At 45.2% G+C, this 22,782-nt stretch overlaps 1 protein-coding gene across 7 annotated transcripts in view; it reads left to right on the top strand.

Annotated features, from left to right (window-relative positions):
• The window catches only part of RHOBTB2 (Rho related BTB domain containing 2), a 37,969-nt gene that overhangs the window by 8,918 nt on the left and 6,269 nt on the right, over positions 1-22,782 (top strand). Inside the window, exons 1-8 of one of the 7 annotated variants that reach the window (XM_072634861.1) lie at positions 87-219; positions 2,698-3,223; positions 7,971-8,172; positions 14,230-14,333; positions 14,662-14,847; positions 15,693-16,714; positions 17,827-17,945; positions 22,068-22,218. In XM_072634861.1, coding sequence (XP_072490962.1) covers positions 3,162-3,223; positions 7,971-8,172; positions 14,230-14,333; positions 14,662-14,847; positions 15,693-16,714; positions 17,827-17,945; positions 22,068-22,218 — 1,846 coding nt within the window. In that variant the 5' untranslated portion in view covers positions 87-219; positions 2,698-3,161. Of the gene's footprint in view, positions 1-86; positions 220-2,152; positions 2,444-2,582; positions 3,224-7,957; positions 8,173-14,229; positions 14,369-14,661; positions 14,848-15,692; positions 16,715-17,826; positions 17,946-22,067; positions 22,219-22,782 lie in introns of those variants that run through there. The other 6 variants (XM_072634859.1, XM_072634864.1, XM_072634863.1 and 3 more) reach the window with 6 other exon arrangements.

The following is a 22,782-nucleotide window of genomic DNA, read 5'->3' as shown; positions in this document are numbered from 1 at the left end:
GTCCTGAGATTCAGAAAGGGGAGGGAAGGGGAGGAGTAAGGGTGAGGAACAGTCTTGGCTCGGGCTGGGTAGTGCAAAAGTGTCACACCAGCTAAAAGCAGGGTGTATGGAATGAGGACGAGTTCAGTGGCTGGTCTCTGCATCTCCTGGTCTGCATGGCAACAGGGAATAGATGAGACCTGTAGCATCTTGGCTGTGGACGATGAGCTCAGTTTAAAGGTGATACTGGGAAAGACAGGAGGGTTGTGCTGAGGGTATAGGAAGAAGGTGGAGCTAATGATCTCTAAGGTTCCTTCTCTCACATTCTCTGATCCTATTGTTCTGTGAAGGGAGTGTCTGTGGATAGTGTATGATGAGGTCTGGGGATGGAAGAGAAAGAGGGCTGCCCAAACTCAGAGAGTGGGGTATGTGTGTGTGCGTGGTGAGTGGGTGTAGGGGAAGTTGGAAGGGAGATAGCATGGTGGTGGTAGTGGTGCCGCCACAGATTCTAAATGGCAAATCCTGAAAGTTGGGGGTGATTGAAAAGAATTGTGATGTGGGGAGGCTGAGGATTGTAAGAAGGGACTGACTGACTATAGGGACAGATCAGTGGTTGGGACTCAGGAAAACTAGAGGTCTGATCAGATTGTACTTTGGTGGGTGGGGTAGGGGAAGGTGGAGCATTAGTCTGACTTGGAGCTGGCTCTGTTGGAGGTGAGAAGGATCCCAGGCAGCACCTGCATTTTGTCAACAAATCATCCCCTCTACCAAATCAGAAACCTTAAAGGGGCAGAGGTCCACTTTTAGTTTCCAAACTCCAGCAATGCCCTCCCTTGCTCTCGGGCCACCTTCTGAAGTCCGGCTAGGATCGTGGTTGAGCCTGGGAGGTTAAGGTCTTCGTACCTAAGGGGAGCAAAGGTCCTTGCCCCCGAGCTATACTTTTACGTGACTCTGGTGAAGGTTCAGCTTCCTGTTCTGCCTCCACCTCTTCTCGGCAGACTGGGACTTTAGCCTGCAGGGAAACCAGTGGGGTATCTGGAACCAGAAGGAAACTAGCTGTTCTCAAGAAATGCTCTATACCCCCTCCTGTGGATGCATGTGGATTGCTCAAACGTGATGTATGCTTGAACCTAGCAAATCATTAGGAGCTTCTGAGAACACGGGGACTATGGCTGTCAGAAAACAAACATGGGGGAAGGATTTACTGGTGGACATTCTCGGAGGGTTGCATTCTTTTTGGGTGGAGGGAGTTGCTTAAATGGGTGAGACTCGTATCCTGGAAGTAAGGATTACAGTCACGTGGGCATGAATTTACATCACAAAGCCTAAGATGGAAGTGTTGTGATTTAGACAGGTGCAAACTAGTTGGAATTTTAAATGTATGGGAAATCTACATTCGGATAATCTGGATTTGACTATACGATTTACAATTTTTTTTAGTAGTGATTATAATGTAATACCAGGCATATACGTGGGAATCTTCATTTGAGACCTAAATCCATTATTGTAATTGAGCTTCTTACATTCACCGGAAAAAGAGTTTCAGGGATAAATACGCCGCTACAGGTTTAGGAAAATAAAGGTATAATCCTCCCTACCTGGAAGGCAGGTTATGGTTATTTGACCGCTGGAAGCGTTCTCTAGTCCTCAAATTCTAAGAACCTCACAGTTTTATTAATGGATAAAGTAGAGGGAGATTGGACTTTTGACCTCTGGAAATCTCTAGTCCTCAAATTCAAAGGGTCTTATTATTTTACAAATGGATAAACACACAGAGATGAACTTTCATAGAGTCATTTATTAAACCAAGAGTCACGGCTAGGGAATTGACTAGTGCAAGGGTTCTTAACCTGGGGTCCATAGGTTCCTTGGATGGATTTCAGAGGGTCCATGAGAAAACAATTATAACTTTGTTTTCTCTAACCTCTATATTTCTGCATTTCCTTCAATTATTAAAAAAAAACATTATTCTGAGAAGAGGTCCATTGGCGTCACCAGACTGCCAGTGGGGCTCATTACATAAGGTTTGGAACCTTTGGAGAAATATCTGATTGGCTTGCCTTCTGTACTCTTTAGAGAAGAGTGAGGAAGGTTCGCGGTAGGGGTGGGGAATGACGCGTCTTGGAAGGGAAGATAAATAAGGGAAATGAGAGTGTGAGGAGAGGGCGGGAGGGCTGGAGAATGAGGACCTAGGACTAGGGAATCAGAGAATTAGGACGTAGGCAAAGGTTTGGGGTGGCATGCGAGGAAAGATGCCACAGTAGAGAGGCTGCAAAGGGGCCTAGCCGTCAAAAGTCTGCTTTGAACAAGGAGTCAGGCTCGGTTTTAGCAAGGAAGGGAGAAAAAATACCTCCAGGTATCTCTTTGGCCACCAACCGAGTAAAGGGAACAGAGGTGTGAGATGCTCCACCTTTGCTGAGGCTGGAGAGTCAGCGAAAACCAAGAAACCCGCTCGGGGAAGCAGGTGACCAGAGGCTGAGCGGAGGGGGTAGGGGATAGTTATTTCTCCAGAGGCGCGAGGGAGGCGGAGTTGGGGTGGAGGGGGGGCGGTGAGAGAAGGGGGCGGGAGCACCCAATCCTTCTCTCTCTTCTCTCTCATTCTCTTTCCCCTCCCCCACCTCTGCACCAATGGAGACGCACGATGGGCGGACCCCGTCACAGCCGCCGTTTCGGGGTGTGATTTTTTTTTTTTTTTTTTTTTTTGTGAATGGAAAAAAGGAGGTCGCCCGTCAGGTCTCGAGACTGCAGCACAAGGCGGCTTCTCTGCGCCGTCACAGCAAGCGGAGTGGACCCGGGCGCGGACAAACCGTTGCAGCCTCGCCCCTCCCTTCCTCCCTCCCTCTGCTCTCCGCGACCGAAGGAGGGGAGCGGGCTAGGCCGGCCAGTGAGCGATCACGCAGCGCTGGGACCCCCGCCTCGGTGCCCGTGACTCTGAGCTCCCCGCGGCGCCGCCGCAGCTGCCCATGACCCTGAGCGCCCCGCGCCCGCGGATATGCTGAGGCTACTCGAGAGGCCGCGGCCGCAGTGCCCAGCGCCCGGGGATCGCGCCGCTGGCTCCGCCGTCCAGCCGGGCCCGGCCGGCCTGCCGCTGGGGGCCAGCCTCATCTAGGAGCAGCCTCGGGCCTTGGCCACCGCATCCCACCTGCACGCACGGGATCGACCCCGGTCACCCACTAAAATGAATGTGTTTTGCAGGACGAGGCGTGATCCTTGCCCTCCACATTACCCAGTCACATGTAGCGGTGTAAGTAAACGATTAATTCATTTTCCTGGTGGTGGCCGTCAGACCTCGCCCTCCTGCCTACTTTGTCCTCCTCTTTCCTTCTTACTTCCCCCTCCATTTCTTGTCTCTAATCATTCCCACCCGTTGCCCCTAGGTCCCCTAGCAATCTTATTTGGTTGGGCTGGTGGCTTTCTCGGGTCGGGGGGAGGGGGTGTGGAACAACATTTTCCGGGTTTCGTAGAGAAGCGGAGCTGCCTTTACTCTATTGGTGTTTGTGGCGATTCTCCTTTTATTTATTTATTTCGTGTGTTTGCGTGTGTGTGTGTGTGTGTGTGTGTGTGCTTGTGTGTGTGTCTGCGTGTGTGTGCGCGTGCAGGACAGCATATCCTCAAAAAATAAAGGAAGAAAGACACCCCAGATGGGTAGCGAGATTTTGTAACAAGCAGCTGGATTCTTTTCCTAGCTGCCGGCCTAGAAGGCTCAGAGCTTGCAAAGTAGTACGGAGACGTCCTTTCAGGGTCTTGGCATTTTCCTGCACCTAAAAATGTGGATGGCGTTACTTAGTTTTTTTTGTTTTACTGGTATTTCTTTTCTGCAATAATGTTATTATTTAAAACTCTAGACCCTACCTTCCTTTCTTTCAGTCAGGATGTTGGATGCATTTTGCATCTACCTGTTCCAGAAATATTTCTGGTCCTAATAAGAACTAGTTTTAATAAAGACATCATACTTTCCCCTTATTTTTCAGGGTTCTCCTTTCCTTTTTCCTTGTGTAAGATGCAGGATATGGGAGATTCTCGGGTGGGTTGCTAGGAGACAGACTAGGCTCCCTGGGAAATTCTTTAGTTTCCTTGACAACCAGGGATTGGGGCAGCCTCTAATGAGCAGACGCTCTTATGTTGTGGGTGGGAAAAGGGGACTTTTCTGGGTTCTAATAAGTGGGGGTGAAGTTGAGATAGGAACCCAATGAGCGAAAAATCTAAATAGATCAGGTCTTGTGGGACTAGGCTGAGCACAAAAGTCTGGGGAGGCATAGTGAGGAAAGCCTGTGGGGGAGCAGTAAGGGTTTTGGGGGGAGGGGCTGTTAAAAGATGGTTTGTATTGGATAAATAAGAAAGAAGGAGGTAAATGGGGGTTCATAATCTCTAGAATGGAAAGACTCAAACTTGCATATTGAGAGTTGGGGGGAGAGAGATCAGTAACTGAGTCTATAAGTATTGTTAGGAAAAAGTCTGGAGACCAGAAAAGAAAAAGAGATCCTCAGGGAACAGGGTCATTGAGTGTCAGTCATAGGAGCAAATTAATAGAATTCACATTGTAATACTTTAGGATTTAGAAATACTGTCATGGACTGATAATTGTAATAATACAACAGTATGATAATGTTTTGCAGTAGAAAACTATTTCTGTCTCAGATACAAGTCCCCATTTAAAATAGGCCTGATTATGCTACCAGGGGCCTGACTTAATTGGGCCATGCTATATTATAGAGGGAGATGTAATTGCATATATAGATATGGAATCTAGTATTATATAATTCCAGCATTGCATAATAAGAAAAGTAGCTCCTTTTATCCCAGAATCTCAAAGCAATTTGCTGATATGAATTAATCAAGACTCAGTGGACCTCATGAAATTCTCATCTCCATTTCCCAGAATGGGAGGCCACAAGCCCTGCAGGGAAGTGAAGTGGTTGGTTCCTCTCTGAGCTAGCTTCCTTATTGAAGCTAGGCAGTGAACAATTTTTTAACTGGAGAGATATAGCATAGATTGGAGCTAGAGGGTCGTGGAATAGGGAAGAAGTCAGGTATAAGAATAGGAAATTGAAAAGAGCCCTGGAGAATGAATGGTCAAGGAAAATTTTAGATTGGACCCAACTCCAGTAAATCTTCATGTTTGATTTGACAATACAGGATTTTTTCCTCCCTTACCCCCTTCCTGCTCTCCCCCTCAGTTTGCTTTTTCTTAAATGTGGCTCATGTGGAAGTAACCTCCCACTGGAGTTTGACTCTCTCACTGCTACCTTATTGGTTAGCTATCCTCTGCTTAACTCTAGTGTTGCATAAGTTTTTCTTTGCTTTTTTTTTCTTTAAATCAACAAAACTCTGAGTCCAGAAAGGGGGGTGGCTATGCTAGTCTCCTGGAGTCCAGTCTGTGCAGGAAGGCTGATGATACTGAAATATAGCTGGATTTTTTTAGCTTAACTTAAAAGCCCAGAATCAAGACATGCTTTCTCTTCTCATTTTTTCTCTTTTCCTGGAGCTAGAGGTATCTGGGAAAAAGTCACCCTTGAATTTTTCCATGGCAGTCATTTTAACTTGAATTTTATTTTTTTACCATCATCTCAAAGATTTCCTAAAGTACCATTTGATATCCTATGTACTAAAGAATTTTCATCATTTAAGTTGCTACTTCTTTGCCCCCTCCCCAACCTTCCAGGCAAAGCACCCTCCACGTAATCAATGCCTCCAAATCAATCCTCCATAATCAACTAGAAAGCACCTACGAAGTGAACTGTACTGGGAACTTGAATGACAAAGACAAAATTGAAACTGGGACTTCTGTGCCCTCTAGATAACTTCTTTACTTTTATATCAGAAACCCACTTTTTAAAAAGTGATTCTTGTTAGTGGGATGAAGAAAAAAGGGAGGAAGGAGACTCTTCCCAATGGGGTAGGACTAGGTCTGGAGAGTAGAGGAGGAACCAGGACTGCAGGATGAGTTTGTCATTCTGAATAGGGCCACCGGTGTGGTGCCAGTCCAGTGGGGCACATATGGTGGGGCAGGGGGCATTGTCAGGGTTTAGACTACCTTATACTAATGGGAGAGAGGGAGCTGGGAGAAGAGAGCATCCCTGGAAAAATCCCTGCTGTACTTTTTTGCTCAGATGCACCCACTCATGAAATCCTCCGTTGCCATTGTTACTTGGATATTTTGGTTCTGCATTCCTGCACGTTGGCACAGTGTTACAGCATCCCAGGAGCCTCACAGGAATGTGGGAGCTTCTATTCCCTCCCTCTCAAGCTGGCCTTTAGGGTTGGATAGGTTAGGGAGACAAGATTGTAGACCTCTTAAAATTCTTTTCTGCTTTTGTTGAACCACAAAGGGTTAATTCAGTTTGCTCCAGCTTCCAGGATTCCTAGCCTGCCTTTCTTTTACTCTCTCTCCACACCTGGCATAGCTTGCATACCCTGAATCCCCTCTATGCCTCCTTTACCCTTTATACTCTGCATGTATATACATGCCCTATATGACAAACATCTTGTTCCCCATGTATCCCCTGCATATTCTATCTGTCCTGCATTCTCTGAACCCCTTGCTCATTATGTATGACTTGCTTGTCCTCTGTATGCTACACTCCTTGCACCCCCTAGCCTGTGTGGTCTGCCAACCCTGTACCACCTACGTACCCTCCACAGCTCTCCTGCCATGCATGGCCTGCCCATCCTGCCTCCTGACTATACCCTATATGATATATGTGCTCAGAGTATACACAGGAGTGCTTGAGCACAGTGCTGGCTCAGCTTTTTGACTTGTACCTGAGTCTTTCCCATTGGAGTAAATTCTCAGGCTACTGTTGTGAAGCCTGCTAGGCAATGCTCCCTTGACCTGGGGACTTCCCCGTGCTACCTCTGTGAGACTTCACATGGACATAAGCACTTTCTGCTTGTTTATCTGAATGATGATTTCCCTATCCTAGTTCTGGAGTTTCCTCTCAACTTGGCAGAGGGGGAAACTGAGGCAAGGGCCAAGTGGAAGAGTAGTCACTACTGAGTCTGTGCTTGATCTAGCTAGCAGTTGAGACTCAGGAGCCCCTGATATGCTGTTTGATGGAGCATTCCTAGTTGAAACAACCAGTAAGTGTGAGGAACTTCCTGCTGGGGTGCCCTAGCAACTGTGACTTTCAAAATGAGGATTTTTTTCTGCTAAATGAGTGGAAAGTGTCTATGGGAGCTTGATCTCAGTTTCCTGGAACCAGGACATAGGATGTCTGGGTGAGATGGTGACGTAGGAGTCATGGGAAGGGCCGCAGGTTCAGAGAGCAGGCATGAGCATCAGCAGATAAGGCTTGACAGCCTTCCCAACTTTGCCCTAATCACCATCCATGGGTCCCAGGAAAGGCCTGGTGGGAGTTTCCAAAAGAAAAATGGAGGGGGAAGGGAGAGCCTGCTGCTGGCTTTGACAAGTCCATTAAATTTTAAAGTGGTTCTGCCTCCATGCATGCTGGGAAGGGGTGGGGACCTGGCTGAGCCTTCATCTTCTCTCAGCTGTTTGCTGTTCTGTTGCCACTGCTGCGCTAGAAAGAAGAGGGCAGGGTAGAGCAGGGGAGGAGGGAGAGAACCTTGTGAGACTGACACTCCTTTGGTGAAAATCAGAGGACCCCACCCATGGTCTTGAACAGAAAGGGTATCGCCTCCCCCACCCAGATGCCTAGCTTGGAGGTGGTAGCCTGATGGAGTTGTCCCCTTTGTCCCAGTCTTGGTGGGACCCTTGCCCCCTTCTCTTTTAGTCTACCTGTTTCTTGATGCCAGGGCTTTCCCTTTAATGCTTATGTTGGCCTGGCACCCACCACCACTTACCAGGGCAGCTTTGTCATCCCCCCCCCCCCCCCATCTTTTTGCACAGTGAAGTTGCCCAGGGAGTTGTTCAAGCTCAACTCCTCCTTTCCCTTTTGGGAGCTGCTGCCTTGAGTTGTTAGTCCTTTTCTTAGACCCTTGGGAAGATAACTTGGAAAGCAGCCCTGACTAGACCCAGTCTTTTCTCCCAGGTCCCAATTAATGGATTCTGACATGGATTATGAGAGGCCAAACGTAGAGACCATCAAGTGCGTCGTGGTCGGGGACAACGCTGTTGGCAAGACCAGGCTCATCTGTGCCCGTGCCTGCAATGCCACCCTCACCCAGTACCAGCTGCTTGCCACCCATGTGCCCACAGTCTGGGCCATCGACCAGTACCGGGTGTGCCAGGAGGTAAGAGGTGCAAGATGGTGGGGCTACATCTGTTACTTTTCCGTACCTGTGGCTGCAGGCTACTATACCCAGTTTGGGGGCTGAGGCAAAAGTTAATGACAGATCTCACAGTACAGCTCCCTGGGCAGGGTTGTTATCTTAAGGGGAAAAAGCTTTAGGAGACATACCTAAGGGAGTCTCCATAGAGAGTGATCCATTTTAGCATCAGTTCTCCATTATCATCCCTAACCAAACAGTCACCCAACTCAAACTTGAATGGCTCCAGAAATGAGGAATTCACTACCAGCTGAAGCCAGTCATTGCAAGAGGGTACAGAGAATGCATCTTAGATTCAGTCAGAGTTTGGCTTCCTGTAACTTCCATTTACTTACTGGTCCTCGTTCTGTCATCTGGAGATGCACAGAATAAATGTAATACATCTTCCCCATGATGCATTGGAGATGAGAGCCTGATTGAGTTGTCCTCTTTGTCCCAGCCTTGGTGGGACCTTTGTCCCTTTCTCTTCTAGTTTTCCTGTTTCTAATCTCTTTGTAGATGCCAGGGCTTCCCCTTTAATGCTAATTTTTAAATTTAATGCTAATAATTTAATGTTGGCCTGGCACTCACCACCACTTACCAGGGCAACTTTGTCATCTGCCCCCTCCCCATCCTTTTGCACAGCGAAGTTGCCCAGAGTGTTATTCAAACTCCTTCCCCTGTTGGGGGAGGCTTTCTTAAGTTACGTTAGTCCTTTTTTTAGACCCATAAGAAGACATAATTTCAAATAATTTGAGTTAGCTATCATTTCTCCCTTAATGCCTTTTCCTCTCTACATTAGAGACCCCTAGTTCCTTCATCCATTCCTCTTATGACAAGAGTTTCAATTCATTGTCCCACAGACATGTTCCAATTTATCCATGTCTTTCTTAAACCATGGTTTCTCCAAACTGAATAAAATGCTCCAAAATGGTCTTAACAAGCTAAGTACAGTAGGACTCTCACCTCTGTCACTCAGAACACCATCCTTCTATTAATTCAGATTATGATTGAGAGAAGGATTGAGCCATAATGGATTGAGAGTTGGCTTGGGAGTTTGAAGACCCAACTTTGAGACCTACTTCAGATAGATACTGGTTGAGTGACCTTTCCATACCATAGGAAACTCTACTTGTAGGATACTTGCTGATCTGTGTTAGTAGAAGTAATTTTCTCCCTGTGAATTTTCCATACAATTCTGGGGAGAAAAAAAGTAAATTAACTTTTTTTTATTGCCACCTTTTACTGAGTCATACTGAACTTTCAGTCCACTAAAATGTCCAATTCTTTTTTTAAATTTTTATGTAGACTGTTAATGAGCTATACCTCTTGTTCTATAATCAATTGATTTTCTGAACCCAAGTGCCACGCTTACATTTATCTCAATATTTTTCTATATCCTCATTGGGTCATCTAACACATTAATTATCATTTCCACTTCTGTATAATTTACATATCTGTTAGTTTCACCGCTGACGTTTTCAGTAGGAGTCATTAATAAAAACATTAAGTAGAAGAGAGTTAAAGACAAAGCTCTGTGGTACTCCACTAAAGACCTTCCTTCCTCTTTACATTGATCTGATTGATGCCCATTGGTTGATTCCTCCAACTCTGCTCTCATGCAGTCCACATTTCTTCATCTTGTCCATAAGGGTATCAAGGGAGACTATATAAAAATTATTGCTAAATCCAGATGTGTTGTCTTAACAGTTTTTTTTGCTCAATTATTAGCTTAAGAACTATTGGAAAAAGAAATTAGGTTAATCTAGTGCAGGAGTTCTTGATGTATTTTGTGGCATGGATCCTCTGGCAGTTTGGTAAAGCCTGTGGACCTCTTTTCAGAATAATGTTTTAAATATTTGAAGGAAATGTTAAATTTCAATTAGAAGTTAGTGAAAATACAGATGTAATTATTTTTTCCCATTCAAGTTTATGGATCTCCTGAAATCTCTCAGACCTCTTAAGGGTTCATGGACCCCAGCTTAAGAACACCTAGTCTAGTGTAATGTATTCTCAGTGAACTTATGCTAGCTCCCAGTAATTAGCCTTTTTTCTTTGTAAATGTTTATAAAACACTGCTTAATAATCAGTTACAGAATTTTTTTGCTTTCTTTTCTTAAAATAAATTTTATTGGTCTTTTTAAAAATATACCAACAGTTCCTCCAGTATCTCTTCTGTCTTCTCCCAAGGAACCATCCCATGTAACAAATAATATTTTAAGACAAAAAAAAATTTAAAAACTCAGCAACAAGTGAGTTCTAGAATTTTACTTAATTCCTCCCCCCTACTCCCTCCACACCCAACCAACATTCTTCAGTGCAGACCAAACCAGATTAAAATATTATTGGGAAATATTTAGCAAGATAAATAAAAATACAGTAGAACATAGATAATGTTAATATGTGGTTTTCTAAGCCAATATGCAGAACACATATTAGAGGCTTAGTGGCTCCCATTTCTATTTGAGTTTGATATCATTGGTGTACAGAATTCACTTTCTCTCTTTGAAAAGTGCTGGGTTTGCCCTTATTCAGCCTTTGCTCCCCTTCTGGTGGTCCATAATTCTTTGGTGCTCCTTGTCAATAGTTCCTTTATCATATCCCTAAGTTGTTCTGGTAACCTGGGATGTAATTGGCCTAGAGACGTGATATGAACTCATTTAGAGAAGCTCTAAATTGTTTCCTTACTGATCTTTGGATTTTCAGACCCTCTCAAGGTACGTTTGTTGTTCCTTTTCCAGTCTGGAAATCCTTCTCCTTGCCAGAGAAATTGGAAGTAGAATAGCTGTTGAGTAACTAGCTCCATTTTCTCTTTGTCATCTTTTAAATATTATGGCATCCTCACCAACTTCTGGTCGATCTTCTCCTTGTTCTTTTTGCACCTAAACATGCTCTTTCAAAATTTTTTTGTTACACACAGCATTTTTTTTTGCAAGCCTCAGCTCATTTTCACCTTAGCCTTCTTGCTACCATTCTTACAGGACCTCGACAGGGTTTTGTTTTTTCCCTTGATTATGTATCTTTTGCAGTTATCTATCTCTCTGTCTATCTATCTATCTATATTTTGCTGTCATTTAAAATCTGATTTAAACTAAAGCATCTTGGGAAGCTGAACTGGTATCTATGGAACTCTTTCCTTTTTCCTCATCCTCTTTTACTTAGCACATCACCCTGTACGTTCTCTCCTTTTTGAACTGTGTTCTCAGGCTGTAGCATCATAGGGTAATAGATTTAGAATTGGAAAGTACCTTTGAGGTTATCTGGTCCAACCCCTGTCTTTTTACAGAAAAGGAACCCAAAGCCCCAGACACTTATCTCCAATAACATGGCTACTAAGTAGCAGATTCAGGATTTGAAACTAGACCCTCTACCTCCAAATTCTGCCCAATTCACCACACTGCCTCCCCGATAACATCAAGTGTTTTGTTGATTGAGTCAGTTTCTCGGTTTTTCTGGCATTCTTGTTGCAGTAACTTTTTTATGTTGCTGAAGTTTCTGTAAGAAATTATCAGCACCCTTATCTTTATCCATTTCCCATTTTTTAGAGCGGCTTATTTTGGTTAGGTTCATATTATAATAGACCTAGATAGAGCTGGAAGAACCTTGGGGGTCACTTAGTCCTCTTCCCCCACGCCCCACTATGCAGAAGAGAAAAATGAGACCCAAGAAATTTAAGTGACTCACCTGCCCAGGGTTAGCCAGGTAGTAATCCAAGGTGACCTTTGAACCCAGGTCCTCTGACTCTTTTCACTGTATTACTCTTAGAGTTACATTGTATCTTCTTTTTATATTTGTAGTTGGGTGTTACATTTCCTTCATTCAATAAACACTCTCTTTGGGTGGAAAGTCAAAGATAAAAATGAAACCAATGGAATGAATCACAAAAAAAAGAAGAAACTAAAAAGAGAGAGCAAACAGTCCACTCCGATCTGCATTCAGACTTCATAGTTCTTTTCCTGGACGTAGACAGCGTTTTCCATCGTGAGCCTTTTAGAATTGTCCAGAACCTTGCATTGCTGAGAAGAGCCAAGTCTATCAAAGTTGGTCATGGCACAATGTGGCTGTAATTCTGTACAGTGTTCTCCTGATGCTGCTTCCCTCACTCAGCATCAGTTCATATAAGTCTTCATAGGTTATTCTGAAGTCCTCCTGTTCCTCATTTCTTATAGCACAATAGCATTCCATTGCATTCTTATACCACAACTTGTTCAGCCATTCCCCAGTGGATAGGCATCTCCTTGATTTCCAGTTCTTGGCCACTACAAATAGAGCTGCTATAAATATACATACCCCAAAGTGATATTCCTGAGTCAAAGGGTATATACATTTTTATAGCCCTTTGGGCATTCCAGGATGGTTGGATCAATTCACAACTCCACCAACAATGCATTAGTGTTCCTGGCCTCCTTTATTTCATAGAATTTGAGTTAGAAAGAGACCTCAGTAGCTCTCTAGTTCAGTCCAACCAATATAAGTGGTGGTCCAGCGTCTGCTCCAGGACCTCCACAGAGGAGGAAGCTGCCACTTCTCCAGGCAGCCTGTGCTCCTTTAGGACAACACTTGTCTTTCCTGACATCAACCCTAAATTAGCTCTTTGGCAGCTTTCACCTCTTCTTTCTGTTTTGGCCTTTTGGTGCCAAATGGAACAAGTCACATCCTTGTTTCACATGACAACCTTTGAAATGCTTGAAGATTCTTAATCACAGATCATATTTTCTCCAGTATGCTTTTTTCTAAAAGGTCCAGACCAAACAGAAATGAGGGGAGAGGCTTTTGAATCACTATATATCAAGGTACTGTATGTAGTATATATTGACTTGATTTGGAGGCTCTTGTTAAGTCCTTAGATTTTCCCCACCTTTTGCTCTGTAAGAAGATGGTCTCAGGAAGATGAGCTCATGTCAAGTCAACAAGGAATTATTAAGTATCTTCTGTGTGCCCAGCACTGGGTTAAGTGCTAGGGAGACAAAGAAAGACAAAAATGGTTTCTTCCCTCAAGGAGTTGATAATCTAATGGGGGCAGACAACAAGTAAACAACTACCTACATACAAGATATAGACAGGATAAATTCAAGGTAATACTTGGAGAAAGCAATTCCAGAAATACTAGAATGAAGGGGGAAAGACTTCTTGGAAAGTTGGGATTTTAGTTGAGAATTGAGGGAATTAGAAGGCAGAGAGAAGGCAGGAGAGAGCATTCCAGGCATGGGGGACAACCAATTGCCTTGTCGAGCACAATGGTTAACTCCACCAGTTGCTCTATTTCATCACCATGGAAGACTTTTGAACCCTCCTCTCCTTTGGCTATAGCTTTTCCATGCCTTCCATTTATTTCCTATCTTTTCTTCCTTTGCTAGCATGTAGTCCAAGATGATATGGAAGTCCAGGACTTCTCTTGCTTGCACTTCAACTGCGTTTTCCTTGGTGGTCTGGATTGAGTTCAGAAGAGCAATCCCCTCTGTGTCTTCTTCTTCTTTCTTAAAGATGAGGTAGCCAAGCAGCGCTGTAGATATGGTACTAGACTCAGCATCAGGAAGACCTGGGCTCAGATCTGGCCTCGGACACTTTGCTAGTTGCATGACCTTGGGCACATCACTTAGCCTCAGTTTCCTAATCTATAAAATGGAGACAATAGCTACATTTACACCTCCCTCCCCTGGGATGTTGTGAGGATAAAATGAGGAAATATTTGTGAAAGTGCAACCGACCATAAAGAAGAGTGGAACATTAAAAAATAATGGGTGCAGATGGTATTAAAAAGCCTTTGGCCCATGTATACAGTGGGTAAGTAAAGGGAGCTAGGACCAGATGCCTGGCAGGAACACCAGTCTTCCCACCCCATTCTTCTCTACTACTACCTTAGGACTTTTAGGATTTTCTTTTGCTGTAAAGGTTGCCTTTGCTTTTTATTTTACCCTGTTGAGGAGTTGGGGGAGACCCAAACAGTTTGAATTGTTCAGGTGCAGCCCCCCACTTCCAGCGTCCTCTAGCTGATTTTTAGGTGGATCCTAAACAGAGATTCTCTTTTTCTCCCTCTCAAAGGTGCTGGAACGTTCCCGGGATGTAGTAGATGATGTCAGCGTGTCCCTTCGTCTCTGGGACACCTTTGGAGACCACCACAAAGACCGGCGCTTTGCTTACGGGAGGTAGGACCAGCCCCTGGCTACCTGCAGGGAGCCAGGTGGGTGGGTTTTTCCCCCTTCACTGGGGAGGGAGGTGGAGTTGAGACACCTAAAGCTTGAGTTTTCCAAGGAGAGGGGAGGGACTGAACTCTCAGAGTTCCCATAGGGTAGATAGGGTACTCATGTCTGATGTTCCTGTTCCAGTGCCCACAGAGATTCTACTAAATGTATTCTCTTTATATAGATTTGTGCATACGTGCATATATATGTGCATGCATGTGTTACACTGTCTTTATTTCTGAGAAAGGTGACCCCCTAACGGCACCTACTTCTTTGTCATCCACACCTCCAGATCCGATGTTGTGGTTCTTTGCTTCTCCATTGCGAATCCCAATTCCCTGCACCATGTCAAGACCATGTGGTACCCAGAAATCAAGCACTTTTGTCCTCGGGCTCCTGTTATCTTAGTGGGATGCCAGCTGGACCTACGCTATGCTGACTTGGAAGCTGTCAATAGGGCCAGGCGCCCTTTGGCCAGGTAGAGGGGCTGGGACCTGGAGCCATCTAGTATGGGAGGGAAGTGTTGTGAACTTCAGGGACTCTTTCTTCTGAAAGGAGCACCAAAAGTGACAACCTAAGAAAGAATCAAGAGAGAGGAAGCAGGTGGGAGAGCAGAGAATGGGGCTGGAAATGGAGGTCAAAGGAGGAAAATAGATTATGTCCCCAGGTGAGGAGTACAGGCAAGGTGGTCTGTGCTTCACCCTATGAGGTCTTTATCCCCGTGTCCCTTGGTTTCAGTTGGAGTTTGGAAACTAGGATTTTTCCCAGTCCTATTGCTCATTCATTCGTTCAGCAAATGTTTATTGAGCCATCCTTGTGTTAAAAGTTATGGAGAATAAAAAAGATCAAGAAGATGTATTTATTACCTCAAGAATCTCAAAATCTAGTTGGAGAATCAAGATTAAACACATCTGAAACAAATAGCAATTTGGGGTAAGTTAGTGGTTAGGTATAGATGCTGAGTGTCCCAGGAGAAAGGAAAGAGTGATACTATGGGCTATTCTGCCCAGGGAGTGCTTCCTGGAGGAGGATGCTGGGTTAATTTTAGTATGTTAAATTTAGGTAGGACTTGGGATGAACCTTAAGTATAGAATTATAGAATACAAGTATAGAATTTGGATAGGTGAAAGAGCAGAGGGGAACAGCCTGAGCAAAGAGTCCAAATGGAGGAGTGAAAAAAGCCTAAGTAAGATTCTGTGGGAGGGCCTACCTAACTGGATCTAGACCTTGAGTAGACTTCCTTGACCTTTGAGATGTTTAGGGAAGGAGCTACCTCTTCCTCTCTTCTACCACAACTCCATTTTTCTCTATCTTCCTACCCAGGCCCATCAAGCCAAATGAAATACTGCCTCCTGAGAAGGGCCGGGAGGTGGCCAAGGAGCTGGGCATCCCCTACTATGAGACCAGTGTGGTGGCTCAATTCGGCATCAAAGATGTCTTTGACAACGCCATCCGGGCAGCCCTCATTTCGCGTCGACACTTGCAGTTCTGGAAGTCTCACCTGCGAAATGTCCAACGCCCCCTGCTCCAGGCTCCATTCCTCCCTCCCAAGCCCCCACCGCCCATCATTGTGGTTCCAGACCCCCCATCCACCACTGAGGAGTGTCCTGCCCACCTCCTGGAGGACCCTCTCTGTGCGGATGTCATCCTGGTGCTGCAAGAGCGGGTGCGCATTTTTGCTCACAAGATCTACCTCTCCACCTCCTCCTCCAAGTTCTATGACCTGTTTCTCATGGACCTGAGTGAAGGAGAGCTGGGGGGTTCCTCTGGGTCAGGGGATCCCCGATTAGAGGAACCCCAAGGTCACTCTGACCACCACCACCACCATCACCACCACCACCACCATGGGCGGGACTTCCTGTTGCGGGCAGCCAGCTTTGATGTATGTGAGAGCACAGATGAGGGAGGGGGTCCTGGCCCAGCAGGTCTCCGAGCTTCCACAAGTGATGGAATCCTTCGGGGCAATGGGGCTGGCTATTTGCTTGGGCGTGGCCGGGTACTCTCATCCTGGAGTCGCGCATTTGTGAGCATTCAGGAGGAGATGGCAGATGACCCTCTCACCTACAAGTCACGACTGATGGTGGTGGTGAAAATGGATGCTTCAATTCAGCCTGGTCCATTCCGGGCTGTGCTCAAGTATTTGTACACTGGGGAATTAGATGAGAATGAACGCGATCTCATGCACATCGCTCATATCGCTGAACTGCTGGAAGTGTTTGATCTGCGCATGATGGTGGCCAACATTCTCAACCATGAGGCCTTCATGAACCAAGAGATCACTAAGGCCTTCCATGTCCGTAGGACCAACCGGGTCAAGGAGTGTCTTGCCAAAGGCACCTTTTCAGGTATGGGGGACAAAATGGTCATAAGAGTCAGGGAGAACACCTGCAGTAGGAGTCGGGATAGAGAGGGGATTTTCTTCACTTGCATCACTGTTGGGTGTTGGTTGGTTCATAGTGCCCCTTTGGGAGCTTGGTTGACTCTGGCTTCCTTCATGATGACCAGAGGGGAGGTTAGCATTATCCCAGTCCCACCTGGGCCAGTGTGTGAGTGAAAAGTCAATCACTGCTTGACTTTATCTAAGCAAAGCCCTTCTCTATCTGTGCTTTGGACACTTTCTTACCATCCAGAGGCTATATAACTCCTATCTGATGGCATTATTCCTTGAATTTTCTCTCTCATTTCCTGTCTCTCAGCATCTCCTCTCTTCTGGAAGGTGGAAAGGGTGAAGATGAGGGAAATTTGGAACGAGAGTTTTTCTGTTAAGTAACTGGAACACCCATTTTTCATGCCTTGGATTGCTGCATTATCCAATCCCTAGGTCTTGTGCCCAAAGAATCATAGGGTCCTTGTTCCAGGAGTTTGGGTACTATGGAGGTAGGAGCAAGGAAGTCCTCGCAGATCTTAGAGGAGGTGCAACTTTAAGGAGATTCTCTGATTGCTAGCCAGACTCTTCTGGCAGACCTAGAGAGTAGTTCTTTGTTTTAAAGTTAAATTTTATTTATTTCCAAATGAAGATCTACCTTCTCTCTATCCTACCTCCTCCTCCTCCCATCCCCTGTTGAGAAAGCAAGAACAACAATTGTTATAAACACGTGTAGTCAAGCAAAACAAATTCTTGCATTGACCATGTCAAAAAATATATTTACGTATGTGTGTATATATATATGTATATATATAGATAGATAGATATAGATATGTATATTTCAATCTGCCCTGAGTTCATCCCTTCTCACTCTGGAAGTGAGTAGCATTTTCCATTATGAGTCTTCCAGCTGGTCATCATATGGACCAGAGTTCTTAAGGCTTTCCAACTGGTTGTTATCTTTGCAGGATCACTGTTGTTGTGTAAATTATTGTCCTGGCTCTACCTGTCTGGCTCTTCACTGTGCACTTTTATACAAAGTCTCCTGGGAGGGAGTTCTTTTAACCTCCTTCTTTCCTCTCCTTCCTGCAGATGTGACCTTCATCCTGGATGATGGGACCATCAGTGCCCACAAGCCGCTGCTGATCTCCAGCTGTGACTGGATGGCTGCCATGTTTGGGGGGCCATTTGTGGAAAGCTCCACAAGGGAGGTGAGGCTTTGTGGAAGTGGGACATGAAGGGGAGAGGCTCCTGTCTCACCTGTGACATCACTTAGCAAGTACTTCTCAGGTGCCTGCCATGTGTCCACATTGTGCTAGATATGGTGGGGATATCAGATTGTCCTTAAAAGAAGTAGGCTAGGAGAGAAAAAAGCCAAAGGCACATGAAACAGGTAGAGGTTCCTCAGTGGGTCAAAAATAGAAATAATCCCTTTTGCCTTTAAACCTAACCCTTTTCCCAAGTTCCCTATTTCTGTTGACAGCATTACTATTCGTCCAGTTACCCACGCTTGAAACCTTGGCGGGCTTTGAGTCTTTCCTTTCTTCTATCCATTTAGACTCTGAGACCTATCGATGCTTCTTTAGAAATGTGCCTTGCGTCCATCTTTTCTTTCTGTCTCCTAAAGTACAGACCCTCATTATCAGTCTGCACTGGTAGAGCCATTACGGGCCCTCATACTGGTCTCACCTATACTATGACAGCAGCCTCCTAGTGCATCTCCCTACCTTTTCTCTCTTCTCTCCAAATCATTCTCCACCCCTCTGCTGTCAAACCAGTCTTCCCAAAGCAGTCACATATGGGTCACCTCCTCATCTCAGAAACCTTCCACAATTCCCCATTGCTGATGGGATCAAGTCCAAACACCTTCCTGGCATGCCAGGCCTTCTTCCAGCCCTGCGTCTCTCCCTTTGCAGCCCTAGCTCCAACCCTCTGTTCCAGTCAGACTAGAAGCATCCCCTGTAATGGGCTTGGCTCACTCTTGAAGCTGACTCTTTGTCCATAATAATAGCTGCATTTATATATAGATTTGAAGTTTGCACAGTGGCCCTGAATGAAAGAAGTGGTATAGGCATTCATATTTTACAGGAAACTGAGGCTCTGAACTGGGAGGAAGCAGTTTTGAAGCTCACATTCTTTTGGAATGCTAAAATTTGCAAAGCATTTAAAAAAAATTTTGGTCAATAACCACCCTGTAAGGTAGATAGATAGTACAAGTATTATCCTCATTTTACAGATAAGGAAATTGAGGCACCCTGATCAGATTTGCAGATGATGCAAAGCAAGGAGGGGTGGCTAACCAAGTGGATGACAGTCAGAATCTAGAAAAAAAAATCTTGGCAGTCTGGAACATTGGGCTGAAAATGTACTAAGATGAAATTTTAAAAGGAATCAGTATAAAGCCTGCTATTTAGGTCTGAAAAGTTGGCTTCAAAAGTAAAAGATGGGGGAGGCATGCTTAGACAGCAGTTTGTCTGAGAAAAGATCTGGGCATCAGAGTGGATGGCAGAACTCAGTAGGAGGCTTCAGGGTGAGATGGAAGCTAGTAGAAAGTTAATTTGATCTCAGACTGGTTAAGAGGGACATCACTTCCAGAGATAAGGGGCTGGCCATTCTCCGGCTTCAGCTCTGGTCAGATCACATCTGGAATGTTGAGTTCAGTTCTAATGAAGAACATTGGTAAGCTGGAATGACTAGATGGGATGGTGAAGGAACGTGAGTTTATGCCATTACGAGGATGGAGAGATGTTTGGTCTGAAAAAAGGAAACATGGTAGCCGACCAAGTATTTGAAGAACTGTCATGCGGAAGACGGGGCAGCAAGGTGGTGCATTGGATAGAGTGCCAGATCTGGAGTCAGAAAAAAACTGAATTCAAATCCTGCCTCAGACAACTTACTAGTTGTATGACCCTGTGCAAGTCACTTAGTCCTGTTTGCCTCAGTTTCCTTACCTGTAAAATGAGTGTTAGAAGGAAATGGCAAGTATCTTTGCCAATAAAACCCTAAAAAGGGTCAAGAAGAGTAGGATATGATTGAAAGAACAAAACAGCAAAAAACCACATGTGGAAGAGGGCATTAGCCTTTTCTCTTTAGGAGAAACGAAGTCGTATAGAGATTCAGATTGTTCATAAGTCTTCCCTTGTGTCAATTTGATTTTTCCAAAAGTGGAATGGGGCTGCTTTAGGAGACAGTATGTCCCCTCCATCCTTGAAAGTCCTGGGCTAGACTGCAGAATCTTTGAAGTCCCTTCAAACTCTGATATTCTGGGATTGATTGCTTGTGACTTGTATGTGATCACAGTGCTGACATGTGTCAAGGCTTAACCTCAAAGCCTAGTCTTCAAACTCCAAGCCCAGGCACTTTCTGGTGTATCACATTGCCTCCTGTGCCATCCTTCCAACTCCATGCTTTTCCTCGTGCCTTCTCCCTGTCCAGATGGTAGCCCCCCTCCCTATAGGGCCTAGCCAAAGTTCCACCTTTTCCTTTTCCTGTCACTCAGGCCTTATTGAATCAAGCCCCCTCTCTTCTGTACCCCAGTAATATTGCTGTGTATCTTACTTATTTTGAGCCTGGATTTTAGAGGGTCTTCTTGTCTCAGTCTGTCCCTGAAAGGAGGCATTCCTAAAAGAGTCATATAGACTGGTAGTATTTAAAGCAACAGACCTTTATTATGGCCTTCACACTGAAAAAGACTTAAGACCCTATATGAGATGCCTGGAGGAAAAGGCAGGGACATTCAAGGATATAATCAGGGAAGTTGCAAGATGCTTGGATACCATGGTCTTCAGACAACAGCATGTACAGAGAAAGTCAGTAGTAGCCCCCCAAGAAGCCCAGCAAATCCAGGTTCTGCCAAACTCGTGTCCCTCTTCCTAGTAGAAGACACCAGGGTCCTTTGTCTCCTTCCTACCATGATGATTCAATGGCACAGTAAGACCATGATTTTATCAGAAGGGAGCAGGTTGTCACCCAAGCATAGTCTCATGGGTTTCCTGTCTTCAGTGACACAGACAAGGAGACTCCATGGGTAGCTCTAGGCAAGGGGAAGTCCCTGCCATATAAGCATGGGCCATGGGAAGTCTGCTAAGATTTCCAGTATATGAGGCAGGAAGAAAGGAGCTGTGTCTAGAGTAGCAGTAACCAACTGTAATCAAATCCCATGGATCTCAGAGAAGCTGGGTTTTTTTACTATCATGGTGGACTTACATGTATGTGTACAGTTACCCCAACTAGACTATAAATTACTTGAAGACAGAGTCAGTGTCTCATACTTCTTTTGTATTCACCACACCAAGCCATGGCTGGGCACACAGTAGATGCTTCATAAAGACATGAGGGACTGAGAAAATAACTTTAGATGGTAAACCATCAAATATTAGGTAATATGGTAGACTCAAGTGGTAAAGGTCATGAGGGAAGAGATAATCCGTGTAGGCTAGTTATAATTACAGTTAACATTTGACTTTCACCACCAGTATTCTGTTACTTTTTCAACCACCAATGGAGTAGTTATGGAAGGCTTCATAGTAGGGCCTGAATTGGACTTTGGGGGATGAGTAGGACTTGCAGGGGAAGGATCATGAGAAGGGCCCATGACTTTGCTCCGCTCTCTGCACATGATCTCACTGAAGTCAGCTTGACTTTAAGGTTCTATCTAGTCCCCCGCATAGCTCTGAAGGAACACGTCTGATGAGAAAGCATTTTCAGTTGCTGCACAACTCTGAAGTGATTTCATGGGCCAAGGGCCATAGCATTCAAAACCAGAAAAAGGAGCCAGCTGGCATGAGGTTCACGCTTTCTTGTTCTTTGTTCCTTGCAGTAGGCAGGAGGCAAGCAGAGCTGGTGACAGAAGGTTTCTGAAGGTCTCCAAAGCTTATGAATTAGAGGAGGAAGACAAGGAGGAGGCTGGAGGGTGGTCAGGCTTCTGAGCAGATAGAAGACTTAGGAAGGGGAACTGCACATGCAATATAAATAGGGTCTTTGTCAAGGCTTCCACTGGAGACAGATCTGTGGGGTCCCATGGAAGAAGGCAGACAGGGTGGGAGCAGGCAAGCAGTCTACTGTGTGCCAGGCACTGGACTAAGGGCATACAAAGAAAGACCAAAGCTGTCAAGGAGCTTGCAGGATAAACAACATGTAGATAACTATGTACACACAAGATATCTACAGGATAAATTGGAGGTAATTAACAGAGGGAAGTATTGGCTTTTTGCAGAAGGTAAGACTTCAGCTGAACAGCATGGAGGCCGGGTGGTACCACCCTCTGGGCAAGCCCGAGGCAGGTGTTCCTCAGGGCAGGCTTCATTCTTTTCTGGACTCCTTTGCTTCCCCAGGTCATGTTTCCTTACACCAGCAAGAGCTGTATGCGTGCTGTGCTGGAATACCTCTACACGGGCATGTTCAGTGCTAGCCCTGACCTGGACGACATGAAGCTAATCATCCTTGCGAACCGACTGTGTTTGCCCCACCTGGTTGCTCTCACAGGTAACTTGGTTTATCAGGAGCACCCCTGCACCCCGCCCCACACACCAGCAGAAAGATCTGAAGAGCTTTGTATATGTTCTCCACACCCCCATCCCCCAACACGCACCTGCCTCTGGTATTATGGCCCATGAGTGCACTGGAATATGTGTTAGTGTGTCTGATTTGGTGGGTGTGTGATGATACAAAGGCAGAACTTTGTTACAAAGGCTATTTATTTCCTACTGTGTTTCTAATTCTGGTAGTTGCTACAAAGTGAGGAATAATATTTGGACCATGGGCTCATTCTTTTGTCAGCTAGGAAGTGCCATAGTGCACCACAGGGTGCAGGGTGGCATCTTCATAAGTTCAAATCTCACCTCAGGCACTTACTAGTTCACCCTGGGCAGGTCACTGTACCCTGTGTGCCTCAGTTTCCTCCTCTGTAAAATAAGCTGGAGAAGGAAATGACAAACCACTCTAGTATCTTTACCAAGAAAACCCCAAATGGGGCACTGAAGAGTCAGACAAACTAAACAACTCATTCTTTTTATAACAGCTATACTTGCAATAGGCATGACCAACTAA

The sequence above is a fragment of the Notamacropus eugenii genome, chromosome 1 (assembly GCF_028372415.1).
Source record: "Notamacropus eugenii isolate mMacEug1 chromosome 1, mMacEug1.pri_v2, whole genome shotgun sequence".
Taxonomy (NCBI): Eukaryota; Metazoa; Chordata; class Mammalia; order Diprotodontia; family Macropodidae; genus Notamacropus; species Notamacropus eugenii.
This window is presented reverse-complemented; position numbering and strand designations above follow the sequence as displayed.